The sequence below is a fragment of the Podarcis bocagei genome (genome assembly GCF_964188305.1).
Source record: "Podarcis bocagei genome assembly, chromosome: 7".
Classification (NCBI taxonomy): Eukaryota; Metazoa; Chordata; class Lepidosauria; order Squamata; family Lacertidae; genus Podarcis; species Podarcis bocagei.
Genome location: NC_138132.1, coordinates 68603694 through 68617796, shown reverse-complemented (window position 1 = coordinate 68617796; position 14103 = coordinate 68603694). Strand labels below are relative to the sequence as shown.

The 14103-nt window shown below is 43.6% G+C and overlaps 1 protein-coding gene across 1 annotated transcript in view; it reads left to right on the top strand.

Moving 5' to 3' along the window:
* Positions 1-14103, top strand: part of FHAD1 (forkhead associated phosphopeptide binding domain 1) — a 38784-nt gene that overhangs the window by 11290 nt on the left and 13391 nt on the right. Inside the window, exons 9-21 of the mRNA XM_081202252.1 lie at positions 3151-3216; positions 4832-4936; positions 5692-5799; positions 6200-6274; positions 6969-7121; positions 7937-8132; positions 8889-8959; positions 9046-9168; positions 9679-9786; positions 10841-10930; positions 11445-11670; positions 12251-12332; positions 12750-12856. Of these exons, the coding sequence (XP_081058378.1) occupies positions 3151-3216; positions 4832-4936; positions 5692-5799; positions 6200-6274; positions 6969-7121; positions 7937-8132; positions 8889-8959; positions 9046-9168; positions 9679-9786; positions 10841-10930; positions 11445-11670; positions 12251-12332; positions 12750-12856 (1510 nt within the window). The remainder of the gene's footprint in view (positions 1-3150; positions 3217-4831; positions 4937-5691; positions 5800-6199; positions 6275-6968; positions 7122-7936; positions 8133-8888; positions 8960-9045; positions 9169-9678; positions 9787-10840; positions 10931-11444; positions 11671-12250; positions 12333-12749; positions 12857-14103) is intronic.

The window sequence follows — 14103 nt, the reverse complement described above, 5'->3', positions numbered from 1 at the left end:
ACTATTTATACACTTAACCCTAAGGCAGTCTCTTGGTGGTTTACACAAGGACACATACACAATCTGTCTATACACCCACCCACCCATCTATCTATCTATCTAAGAGGTGGGGAACATTTGGTCATGCCTGGCCATTGGGCATGTTTGCTGGGACTGATGGGAGTTGTAGTTCAGCAACATTTGGAGGGCCAACTGTTCCTCACAACTGATATATAAGGGGTGGTGGTGGTGGAATGAAACAGGAAGACAAGATATAATACAATGACGTAATGCAATGTAATGTAAAACAATAAAATCCCCCATCACATTTGGAAAGCGCCTTAGCAGGGACCTCTTGCTTCTTCAGCCTCTGTCTTGCCAAAGGCAAAGCGTGATTCAAAATATGCATCACTAACCCCATCACACCTCTCATCCAAACTCTGCCATGCATTTACACAAATCATATGGTACGTCCTGCTCATGCAGTATCAATCATCCACCAATCCACACAAAGACACCATCCACCCAGTCACTCCCATACTCTACTAAAAATGGAAGACAATGAAACCATTCACGGTGAGTTGTGTTGTGCTTTGGTTTCCAGCTGGCAAGGTTAATTCAAAACAAATGTTTTTAATGAATATGGCCCAGGGCTGCATTCCTGCAATCAAAGTACTCCCATGTAAATGTATGTTTTGTGTTTGGGGCGTTCTTTTCATTTTGCCATCATCTCACCTGTTTTCAAGGAGCTACTACTAGTCCTTCCTATGGCACTTGGCTTGTTTATCGCCTGGTCCACAGTACACGTGCACCCTGGTCTGGATTTGCTTGCCAACTTTTTTACCCATCTGTCCCTGTTCCTTTGAACAGCTGGTCTGCTGCTGAGAGTAGCACTTCCCTGAAAACGGCCTGTGGATTGTTGCAGACCGGGCAGCTGTTTCAAGGCAGAGGAGCAGACCAGGCTGCTTTTTATCTCGTTGGTTGAAAACTGTGTTTGGATTTATGGGAGATAGCTGGGAATTGCAAGTGGCGACAGCACTGCTGCGCTCAAGACCTGCTTGTAGGCTTCCCTTTGGGGCATCTAGTTGGCCACTGTGAGAACACTATAGACTAGATAAGCCTGTGTCTTGATCCAGCAACTAAGCTCTTCTTTAGCTTGCATGTGAGAAAGCTACTGCCACCTATAAATACATGCTTGTATACTTGATGCGTAGCTCTGATTGTCTCTGTTGCGTTTCTGTATTTTGGATCTGCTGGTAGTTATTATGGTCCCTATATGTTGGCTGGTTTATTTTATTTTATATTTTATGGCATACCTAATTGTTGTGCCGTGGCTTCAAAATGTAGGGTTGTGGTGGGTGGGGGTGCATTTAAAAAAACCCTTTGGTGTTATTTTTATGGTGCTGTAAACTGCTCAGAGCTTTCTCTGAAATATGGAATAAATATAAACTATGTAAATAAATCAGAGAAGGGTCACCTTTCCCAACAGGATGCCCAGGGTGGCTTGCAGCCAACATGTAAACAAAACAAAAAATGACTAAAAAGAAAATCACCTCCTTTAAATACAGGCTTTGCAAACTTTGCATCCTTTGGTCCTGTTGCTTGATAAAATCAAGTATATCAAAACCAGAAACAATTTCTAGAGGGGGCAGCCATGTTATTTTGTTGCTTCCAAAATAGCAAGAGAGTCTTCTTGCGCCACATAAATTTGTTAGTCTTTCAGGTGCTACTGGGCTCTTAGAAATGGGCATGAACAGTATAAACTCCCTGGATATTGGCCACATATCACAAGCATATCACAAGCAATAAACTCATTACTTTGTCAAAAGTTACGGCCGAGGGGACACTTGTTACAAAAGAAATCTGGGATGGGAAGACCACATAGTTTCCATATAATGCTGGAAATTAAAAATATGGAAATCATCTATTGGTTTTAATCTCACGATATTTGAAAAGCCTTTTTCATCCTGAGGACCACATTCTCTTCTGGGAAACCTTCTAAGCGCCGCATGCCAGTGTTGGGTGGCCCAGAGACAAAAGTGGGCACATTGACGAATGTGAACTTTACTTTCGTGTATCAGGCTAGTTTCTACACTCACTCGCACACCTCTCTCTATCCTCTGTCCAGGCAAGCAAGAAGCACTATCAAAGTTCAGGGACACAAGGGCAAAAATATTTGGGGTACAAAGCAAGGACAGTGAGCTATAGAAATACAGAATAACATACACCATAAATACAACAGAGGAGCATTAAAAGTGGCTAGATGAAATCAATGTTCTGGAAATGCTTGCTGAAATAAAAATGTTTTTGCAGCATGCGAAAAACCATGCAGTGTCAGCATCTGCCTCACCTTCACTGGTGACTTTGCTCGGTGACTTCGTTGAACGATACCTTCGAAATATAAAGAGATTTGATTTCTGGGACATGAGCCACTACCCAAAATCTCAGGGCTCTGCTCAGCCTAAAAGGGGGTGAGGTGCTCTTTAAGGTCCTCTGACTCAAGTCGTTTATGGCTTTGTACACCAGTTGTGAAACTTTGAACCTGGACAGGTACTATATAGGCAGCCAGTGCAGTTCCTGCAGCACAGGTATTACATGCTGTTGGAAAGTTACTCCCACAGGTATTAAATGCTGTTGGAAAGTTACTTGCCATGCTGAAAATTCTGGACCAGGCCTAAGGGAAGCCCCACATAAAGCACATTGCAGCAATCAAGTCTTGATACTACCAACACATGGACTACTGTGCATAAGTGATCACAGTCCAGGATACCTTATGTTTTAAGTGCCAAAGAAAAGGTCTTCTTCTCCTGCTTCTCCCAAAGCAAGCTGGCTTTGACTGGCAATATAGCTGACATTTTTTAATCTGTGTCGTTCTTGCTCAGATTAAGTGCTCATGGCTTTTTTGCTTTTTCTTCCTTTGCTGTAAAACTCTTGCAGAAGTCTTTAATAATCAGGGAGCTGGATGAAGGCGCCTGCATTTAGAATTGATATTTTGCTTTGGGGGGGGGGTTATGTTTTTTTAAAAAACAACAACAACAAAACATTATTTGTTGTGAAATTTGAACTTCCAGATGGGAATAAGGCACCCTACTATATACCAGAAGCGCCACTATGAACATGGTAATGCCTCTCTTGCTTGATCATGTTTTCCTTCGTTGCTGTTCATTGCAGTGTGCTAGGATTAAAGAGGAAATGAAGCGTGAATTCAGAGAGAGAGAAGTAAATGCTTATCAGAATGTGAGTTAGCCTTCAGTTTACTTAACATTTTTTCATGAATATAACACCCATGCAGACTTAGAATGATAGATGGATTCGCTAGCAGTTTAACCCTTTATTAGTTTTAAGATTGCCTATTGCAAATGGGGGGCTACAGCACCTGTCTTGCACTGTGTGCTTTCCTCCTAGCTGGAGTGCTCCTCTTGAGCATTCCAGCCTCATTCTCTTCTAGGAAACTCTATCCCATTTCTCTGCCCCCACCCTAAACTTTCTATTTTCCTTTTCCAACTGGAGTAAACATTCTAGGCTGAATCAGGGCTACTCCTACCCAGAGTATAAAGGTAAAGGGACCCCTGACCGTTAGGTCCAGTCGCGGACGACTCAGGTTGCAGCACTCATCTCGCTTTATTGGCCGAGGGAGCCGGTGTACAGCTTCCAGGTCATGTGGCCAGCATGACTAAGCTGCTTCTGGTAAAACCAGAACAGTGCACAGAAACGCCGTTTACCTTCCCGCCAGAGCGGTACCTATTTATCTACTTACACTGCGTGCTTTCAAACTGCTAGGTTGGCAGGAGCAGGGACCGAGCAACGAGAGCACACCCCGTCACGGGGATTCGAACTGCCGACCTTCTGATTGGCAGGCCCTAGGCTCTGTGGTTTAACCCACAGCGCCACCTGTGTCCCTACTCAGAGTATACCCATTGCAATTAACATGCATGTCTAATTTAGGTCCATTAATTTCAGTGGGTCTGATTTTGAGTAGTTTTTAGTTGACTACATTTAAGTTTTTTGCAGAGTAAGCCCATTGAAATACTTTAATGTCCATTAATTTCAATGAGTCTTACTCATAAGTAGGACTGATTTTAGATACAGTCTTTTGTGGCTGCTGTGCGTGCTCAAACTTCATTTTTCTTGGGGGAAGTGAGGTTGCTCCTTTCGCATCTACCTTTAGATTGCACTTCTGCAAACCTTGAGGCTCCCCCAAGCAGGCTGCCCTTCCTTCTTGTTCTTTAGTAGTTCTGTTTCGGCTGCAGTTCCTCTCAGCACACACCAGTCGTGTTCAATATTAGAAGGCGTGGCTTAAGTATTACATGTTTAAATATGACTGGAATAGAAATCAGATCCGGTCAGCAACTAACCACATTAACTGCCTGAGAGGCATCAGTTCTGCTTTGAATACGGATGGAAGCTGTGACCACAGTCCGCTAGAATTTCTTACCACCTGTAGCTCGGAGGACCTCTGCTTGTGTTTCTTACATACAGTGGTACCTCGCAAGACGAATGCCTCGCAAGACAAAAAATGCGCAAGACGAAAGAGTTTTCCGTTTTTTGAGTCGTTCCGCAAGACGAATTTCCCTATGGGCTTGCTTCGCAAGACGTTTCGTCTTGCGAGTTCTTGCGAGTTTGTTTCCTTTTTCTTAAAGCCGCTAAGCCGTTAATAGCCACTAAGACGCTAAGCCGTTAATAGCCGCTAATAGCCGTGCTTCGCAAGACGAAAAAACCGCAAGACGAAGAGACTCGCGGAACGGATTAATTTCATCTTGCGAGGCACCACTGTACTAAAAAAAATCCTTGGGATAAAGGTTGGTGTGATTTTCTACAACTGATCCTCCCCACTTCCCTCTGGTGCCTACAGCAAATCAGTGAGCTGGAGCTACAGGTGAAGAGATACAAAGAAGACATAAATAAGTTCCGCACGGAGCATGGAATGTTAACCAACAAACTTGCTGAAAAAACAAAGGTAAATGGCTATTTTCTTCACAGTTTTCCTTGAGGGTAGCTTCTAATACAGGAGTTCTGAGAGTGAGGGTACCAGCCTCACATCCCTCCTGTAAAAATAAAAATAAATCAGTGTTATTAACATTATTTAAATTTCTGTTCCATGGGTCCACCCAAAAGAGTCCAGGGCAGCAAACAGAAAAATAAAACACACACACATCATTAAGAGCATTGGTGAAAGTGGCCTTTCTGTGCATATCCTATCTCGCCACTAGATGGCAAAGTAACCACAGGTAAAATGTTCACATCTAGTCAAAGACTGCCCAGTCCAGAATGGCACATTCCAGTCAAACACACTAACCATAGAGGATTACATTGATCATAGATTTGTTGTATCAAAGAGTTGGAAGGAATTAGCTACAATACTTGTGAAAAGGAAGCAGCACTATGACTCACTTACACCAAGAGTGGGCAGTAGATAGAACGTGATCTACTGGTAGATTTTGGGGTGGTTTGCAAGGGTTTCTGACTCCAAATTGTTTTAACAATGGCAAGAACAAAGCGTTTTTTTGCACCTAAATTAGGCTACTGAAAAGCTAACTGGGAGAGACGCATCTTGTCCTTTGCTTTTGTATCTTTTGCAGTTTGGTCTGGCTGGTAGGTCTTGCATTCCTTATGAGAAGCAAAGCAGATGCAGTAAGCCTGAAGTCTGCCCTCCCTCTGGCCCCCACCCTATTTTTGTACAGCCTTGCTATCCCCAGACTTTCCCTGTTTCAGGCTGAAGGGGACCTGAAAAAAGAGTGTGAGAGGCGATCCCAGCAGTTACAAGAAATGGGGCGCAGGGAGCGCCTCATTAAGTCGGATCTGGATCTGGCAGCAACTCAGGTAGGGGCAGCTGAAACATCAGTTATGGTGTCCTGGTTTGCACGTGGTTTAATTAGCCAAAGTGTGGCTTGCTTGTTTAAATGATCAAGTGGATTCTGGTCCATTAAAATGTATACAATAAGAAAATGTTTTGGGTACCACAAGATTCCTAGTTGCTTTTCAAACCCACCGTATTTCTCAGCAAGGAAGCTAGTGCACTCACTGGAGGTTTTTAAGCAGAGGTTGGATGGCTAGCTGTCAGGGATTCTTGAGCTGAGATTCCTGTCTTGCAGGGGGTTGGACTAGATGATCCTTGGGGTCCCTTCCAACTCTACAATTCTGTGATGGAAGGGGGGGTGGTCCCTGCTGTCAGTTAAGTTTTACCATCAACATTTTTTCACTCTTGGTTTTCTGCCGTTAGGCACAGCGCTTTAGACACCAACTTACCGAAGCTCTCTTTTCACAACTTCCAGAGAAGGCGCTAACAGATCAGCAGGTAAGATCTTTGCCCGTTAAACACAGGAAGATGAATGTTGTGCTGTGGACCATGCTGTTGCCCACCACCTTTGTTGAGTTCCTTGCCATGCCATGGGCACCATAAAAACAACCCTAAATGATTTATATACCTCTGAAATACAAGAGTCCCTAAGCGGCTTACAAAGATACACTACACAAAATAAGTTAAAACTATAAAATTGAACCTCAGTTGAAATGCCTTCCATAGGTGCTGGAAGTTGCGTAGGAAAGAGGCCTGTCTGACCTCAGCTGGAAGGGAGTTCCAAAAAATTGGACCCACGATACAGAACACACAACTCGGTGGATGCAAGCTGTGCCTGCAAGCCATAGGGGACCACTGAAAGGTCCCCCAGCAGGCCAGCCCTGATTAAGAGCATCACACAACACAAGCATACACACACACACACACACACACACACACACAGAGTGAGAGAGCCTTATGGGGTGGAGGTGTATGATGAGAATTCACCAGATTCCATTATTGTTGTACTCATACAAGAGGTGAATTTTGAGCAAAACAGGGTGGGGACATGTGCTTTCAACACGCAGCTTTACTTTTTAATGAGGAAATAAATATTCAAATGTATTTCAGGTGGGAAGTGAAGCATAAAACCCAGGAGTGAGCAGATAAATAATATATACTGACTTTTTATTTGTTAACCCACACATATCAGATTGTTGAGAAGATAGAAGAAATCCAGGTGACCAGTGAAGAGTATTGCCAAAGGGAGGCACTGCTGAAAGAGGAGTTACTTGCCAAGAACTCTGAAATTGAGGAAGTGTCTGAAAACGTTGATCTGTTGAAGAAAGCATTGGATGGACTTCAGGTAATGCCTTTAGAAACATCTTTATAGGATATTAGCTTTCTCATTTTGTTTAGATGAGTTATGGTGGAATTCTACACATGCAGGTTGCACAGGAATGGTCTGCAGCAGGGGCAGGAATGCTCAGGGCCAGGGGCCACATCCTGCCCTCCAGACCTCTCTGCCTGGTCCACAGCACTCTTCCCAGGCCCTACCCCTCACCAGTGGTCCTGCTCCATGCTCTCCTTGAATGCTTTTGCCTAGCTGGAAGTGTCCCTGAACTGCAGTGGTGTCACTGGTTTGCTTGATCGGAAAATGTATGGATGTAGAAACCTCTGACATTTGTACCACCAGGATGAAGCCAGTTGTACAGAGGAAAGAATTGCACCTGTTGCTCCACCCATTTTGTTCCTCTGGCCCCACCCATCACTGTCATGAAAAAGGCTCCACTGGTCATCTAAATAAGTCCAGTCCAGATTGCTAAAATGACTCCCTAAAAGAATCCGTCTGTGTGCCTTCTAGTATCCAGTTCATCAGGCATATACTTGGGAATTACTTTTTTTTAAGAAAGAAAAATAATTGGCTTGGGTAATTGCTCTGGAGTGTTGAGAGATGACTTGGGGGGATTGTTATCTTTTCTGAATTCCTTTCTTCTAACAGGAAGATGAGGGCTGTTGAAACACAACACCAAATGATTTATTGCTAGAGAAACTAGCTGTTACAAAAACAGCCCAGAATATTATGTGGGGAAATGAGTCTTCACTGCTGCTTCAAGATAAGAATGACCCACACTCATGTCTGTGTGGGTTTGCTTCTTCTCTTCCCTGTTTTCTTGTCAGGATTTCTTGGGAACCTCTTATTGCAGCAGCAGCTTGAAGAAAGAGATCTGCAATCTCCAGAATCTGTGCCTGACCCCGCCTGCCTTGGGAGTCCAGACCTCAACAGCCGGAGTCCTCTGCAGTTTGCTGGGCTGGGTGGATGCAGTGGAATGTCTCCTTCGGGATGTGGGGCTTGATGTGTCTGACTCTGAAAAAGGTTCCCTTGCCTCTCTTACATTTTCTGTGCACATTAATCATACTGTAGGACCCTAAGTGAGAGTGCAGTGCTGCCCTAGGTTCACTGCCCCAGCCAAAGTACCCTCTTCCCTCATCATAACCAAAATCCAGCACCTGCGTTGTAACCATGATCCTCCCCACCACCTGCCAACAGTTTATGATGGTTGATAAGTTAGTAAGCATAACCATAATAATTTTACTTTTAGTTTTTAGTATTTTACACTGCTTTGTGTGCCATTTTTGGCAGAACTGCAGTTTATAGATTCCTAAACAAATAAACAGAACCTACTATAGCTGCTTTTTGTAAAATAAAAAGACAGTGGGAGTTCCAACCATGTGTTTTTTGATCCTGAAAATGGAACATGTAATCCAGGAAAGAGAAAGATTAATTGTCCAGGTGGAAGGCAATGGCATTATGTACGTACACACATACATGTGCGAGCACACACCCCTTTCAATCCTGAACTTCCTCCAATGAGCACAGGCCAGTGTTCATGATCCCACCCACCCCATTTCATTCTCACGACAACCCTGTGAGGCTGATGGGAGTTGGAGTCTGTCAACTTCTGGAGGGCTGCAGGATCCCTAGTCCTGCCCTAGTCTGTTTTTCACTGCTGCACCAGAATGAGCTCCGTTTAAGGAAACCTGGCTAAAGAAAGGAATTTTCCAGGAAACAGAGGAGAGAGATGAAGCCTGGTCACTCCCTTCTGTTATCATGCTTGTCTGTCTTTGTCAGGAATGGCTTCCTACATGAAGAAGCTGCTGGGCAAACACCATGAGACCATGGCCAAACTCCAGACACTGCAGGTAAAAGGTGTTTTCCCTGAAGTGAGCTTCTCTGGCTGAGACCAGTAGCCCAAAGCAGGCCTGATGGTCTGACTCTTTTGCTATAGAACCAGCTAAAGATGGCAGAGATGTCTCAGGATTCCCTCCTGCAGGAGAAGCTAAATGAACTGAAAGAAAAACTCGAGGAGCAATTTCGAGACAGAGAGCGAGAACTTCAGGAGAATGAGAAGGTACAAAGAAAGCTTAGGGGTGTTTTTAAAAGTGTTTGAACCCACCTTCTAAATGGAAGTGGCAATGGGGACATACTAGGCCTACATAGTAAGAACTGAAAAAGGTGGAACAAGATGCCCTGATCTGCTATCAGGGAGGAGCCCACAGAGCAAGGCAGGTCAGTTGTTGCGGCATCACAAAGTAATAACAATAGTAATAGTAGTAACAACAACAACAATACAAAAATGCAATTACCTAAGTCTACCCTCTTTGGAACTGGTATCTTATTAATTCTGGTCCTCCATCCAATCATGCTGTGAACATACATCTCAGCAGCTCATATGCTTGGTATTTTCTAACTCCCCCCTCCCCCAATGCTGTGCCCAATGCAACCAATTATTTTTTAAGGGCCTCTCCCACCAGAATGTTAACTTAACGTTTGTTCATCTGTCACCAAGCTGTTTCTGCCTAGCAAATTTCCTTCATTTGCTTTAACGACGTTAACAAGAAGAATTAAATTACTTTCCCAGGTTCTGGAGGGGCTGGCTGCCCTGGAGGAAGCAAAATTAAAGGAGGCCATTGATGAAGAAAAGAAAAAGGTCCGAGATTTGGAAGCTCAGATGCAGCGATCGGCTGAGGTATGTAGAAATCCGTGGGCCTGCCTCCTCATTGCCATCCCACAATCTCCTCTAGCAGACAGCTAGAGAGATAAATATTTATATTGTGCATTTTGAGTGTTCAAAGGAAGCACTTCTTCCTACATTGGTACTTAATAACCATAGGTCCTTTTCCACTTTTGTATCACACCATTCTTCTAAGGAACTGAAGACAGAGTACATGGTTCTTGCCTCCCTTCACCTCCACAGTTTGCCCTCTCAAAAACAAACAAAGAAAGAAACAGACAAAAAAAACAAATAAACCCCCTTGGAGCTAGACTAGGCTGAGAAGGCATGGGTGCCTCCAGGTTACCAAGTGGCTGAGCGGGAGTTTCATACCTAGGTCTACCCAGCCATAACTTGACACTCTGACCATTCCACTACGTTGATTCAAAGCCAAGTATGGTCTGTGTTGCCCTCTCCACTACAATGGGCATTATGGTTTGAATGTGGCTTCTGATCCTCATTTGCAGGGGAAGCACAAGTAATCTGGATGTCTGAGACAGTGCGTCTCAAAGGGAGTCAGATCACAGAGGAGGAGGAGGAGGAGGGAGGCAAACTGAGCTCTTGACTAGGATGCTGGCAGCCCAGATTTCTAGTCCCTACTTGGCCATGAAGCTCACTTGGCTGATGATGCACCAGTCATTGTCTCTCAACCTTCCCTGTCTTCCAAGGCTCTTTGTGACACTGCAGTGGAGAACTAGATATGCTGCATTGAGTAAAAGGTGGGATATAAACGCAAAATACCAGTTAGTAAGCTTTGAAGCATGTTCTCCTTTGCCATAGCATGCCAATATATGTGGACTAAGTTAGAATTGAAAGAGGGATAAAATAAAGGGTCGTCGTCATTGCTTCCCCACCCCGCCATTCTCATCTGAAGTTCTCTAATCCAGACTCTTCCTGGTGTCTGATTTCCAGCAGCAGTTATTGGCAAGTTAAACGCTGGTCTGCCAGGCTTTTAACTAAGACAAACAACACTCCATTCTCTGAAGCCTAGGTTCTGTCTTCTCACTTCTTAATAATATGTTCATTACAGGTAATTGAACTTAAAACAAAATCAGAAGAAGCTCTAAATGCCAAGATAAAGAAGGCTCTGGAGAGCCTAGAAGAGGCTACAAGAAGAAAGGTAACTGGTGACAGAGGAGTGCAAGCAATTCTGCTTGAGAGTTCAGCAGCTAGAAACTCCTAGCCCCCGATTTGGCCCTTTGAGGAGTGACAGCTGCTCCCACGTTTTCAACTTGGAGGTGAAAGACAGCAGCTGCTGGAATGGGAGATTTGTGAAAGGCCGTTTTGGAGGGTTGGAAATTAAGGTCTGGGCTCATCCACCTCCCACATCTCAAAGCATGTCTCTGAGATAAACCAGTTACTGATTTAAGTGCTGTATTAAGAAAGTTTTCTAATTCAAGTGAATCATAATCTCCTCCCTCCCAACTGCCCCCAAAATTTGTTAAGAATAACACACCCTGGGGAGAAGGAAACTGATGAAGGACAAGATGCAAATAGAACAAATAAATAACTAAACATGAAGGTTAGCTGGTTTGATTTTCTCCTAGCCCCCTTGACAATGGCTTTATCTGAAAAAGTCACCCATGTGCTGAGCAAAATGAATGAGTTCTGTTTGGGGGTTTGCTCGTTTTTAGACAGTGGCAGAAGAGAAACTAACCGTCTGGGAGAAACGTCTGAAGAGCATTGAGAATGAGAATGAGATGCAGAAGCAGAAGCATCAGGAGGAGATAACAGAATATAAGGAACAGATCAAGCAACACTCAAAGACAATAGTGGACTTGGAAAACAAATTTGTGGAAGCTGTCCAGAAGCTGAAGGCGGCAAAGGAGGAAAATGCAAAGCTTCAGAAGCAAATAGAAGGTCAGCAGAGAAAACAGAGAATGCTCTTGTCTGGTGCCCTTGGCATATCCTGTCATACTTGGGGCCAGTTCACGCCAACAAACTGCACTGAAGTTTTCTGAAATAACCTGCTGATTGATTAACTCAAGGGGTGACTTTTTTCTTAAATCAAAATGTTTTAATCAGTTACCCTAACTGAGTAAACAATTAATTGTTTATTTAACTCAGCCTTTTCTAAGCTAGCGGCCTCCAGATGTTTTGGACTACGACTCTCTTTACCCCCAGCAAACACGGGGATGATGTGAGTTGTAGTCTGAAAAACGATCCTGAGAGTATCTAACCATCTTAGGGACAACTGATTAATCTGAATAGTTTACTGATCAAAAAAGCCTATTGAACTCCAGACAGATTTAAATGTTCTCTTAATGCTTTTGATTTCTTTTTAAAATGTTTTAAATAGTGTTTTTTTTAATTGTATGGTTTTATTACTCTGCTGTTTGCCATTCTCTTCTTGAGAAGTCATCAGGATAATAATCCAGATGTGAAACCTTACATTTCTCAGAATATTTTTATATTTTTGGGTGTCTCTCTTTTTCCTCAGACATGCAGAGGGAATCTTGCAAGTTGTTGCCAGCTCATCCACCAGAGGTTCCTTGCCCGGAAGGGTCTGATGTTTTCCTGAAGTAAGTCACTAAATTTCCTATCGGCTTCCTATTGCTGCTTTCTATAGCATAATTACTCAAAAGCTGTGGGAAAAGGAAGTCTTGGAAATAGCAATATACGTTTGTGAGAATTCTAAACAGGGGTAATGAGTCATATTTCCAAAGTGCATTATAATATTTTGAGGCTTGTCTAATCAGTCTCCCATTCTGGTGGCATAACTTGACAGTATGCTAATGAGCCCCTTTGATGAAAGCCATCTGCATTTGTACCCCCCAAATACGTATTGACTCCCATAAAAACTGGAGGGAGGTTTTTTCATAATCTTCCTCATGATAGACGTAAAAGGTTTTAAAATAATCAAATAAAGAATGAGCATCTCAAGCTGCGTTATTCAGACTGATTTTTTTGCTTCTTCATTTTTGTTTCACAAACTTCAGGGAAGGATTAGCAGCTACAAAGCATGAAATCGTGTCCAACCAGGCTGTCATTTCAGAGTTAAAGAAGGAACTCTCAGAAGCCAGAGCCAGGGTGTCTGATGTGATTGGTTTGTGAAATGGCATCACGTAACTTAATATGTTTTTTACCACCTTCCCTCCTATCCTCACCCTGGAGCCTATTAGATGTTTTCCAACTACAACTCCCAGCTGGCTGGACCTGATGGGAGTTATAGTCTAAAACACCCAGATAGCACCAAGAATGCTCTGTCCATACCTATCTGGGAGCAAGGCCTGTGAAACTCAGCCAAACATAGGATTGCACTGTTAAGAACTAAAAAACTGGAATACCTTAATAGAAAGGGACAGTGGATCAGTTCAATCAGAGACCGAATTTCTGCTTGCTAATAGAGAGAAAGATACTGCTGGGAAAGTGTCCTTTGTCTGGGCTGCAGCAAATACATATATAAAATGTGTGCCAGTTTTTATGGTGCATGATGGCCCTGTTGCTGTTTGTTTATGATGCTTTGCTTTTACTTTGTTGGTAAGCATGCATAGGTGCCTACAGTTTGGAAAGTGTTTGAGAAGAGGGAGTTCCATATTTACAGAGTTGGGGTGAGCAACCTGTGACTCTCCAGAAACTGTTGGACTCCAACTCCCACCGGCCCTTTAGCTTTGGCCATGCATGTTGGGCCTGATGGGAGTTGGAGTTCAGCAACATTTGGAGAGCTGCAGCTTGCCCATCTCTGTGGTAGAGCCAACACTGTAAATGGCTCTAGGATCCTTTGCTGTGCTAATGCGACACAGAGATGCTTTTAAAGAAGATCTTTCTACATTGAACAAATGCCCCCATGGAGACCCAGGTTTCTAATATCCAAAGTTTGGTTAGGAGAAAATGGGAGCACCTATCAGCTCACACAATCCTTCCTCCTTCCTTATCATGCACAGAGCTTCCTTTTTCTTCCTTTTTGTTGGTGTTTCATCTACACCAATGTTAATCCAGTTCTCACTAGAATGTGTGCATCCCCAGGTTGTAAACCCAAGTTTGAAACTAACCATGGTTAGAGTTAAAATTGCTGCAGGTGTAACATTGCACAAAGTTAACACAAAAACAGAAGGTGAACGGTCGCATGTTCCAGAGGAAAGAGAAAATGAAAAGTATTGTGGGAGCCCACAGTGCAATCCCCCTCTTCCGAGTCAGGGCTAGGAAGTGAAGCCCTCTTAGGTGTATTGGGCCAAGGTACTGAAAGTTTGGTCATAGTTCATCATCTCTGTCTTTCCTGCTCCTGGGTGTGTGTGTCTGCATCAGGAGTGGCAAACTTCTGGCCCTCCAGATGTTGGACCTCCAACTTCCACC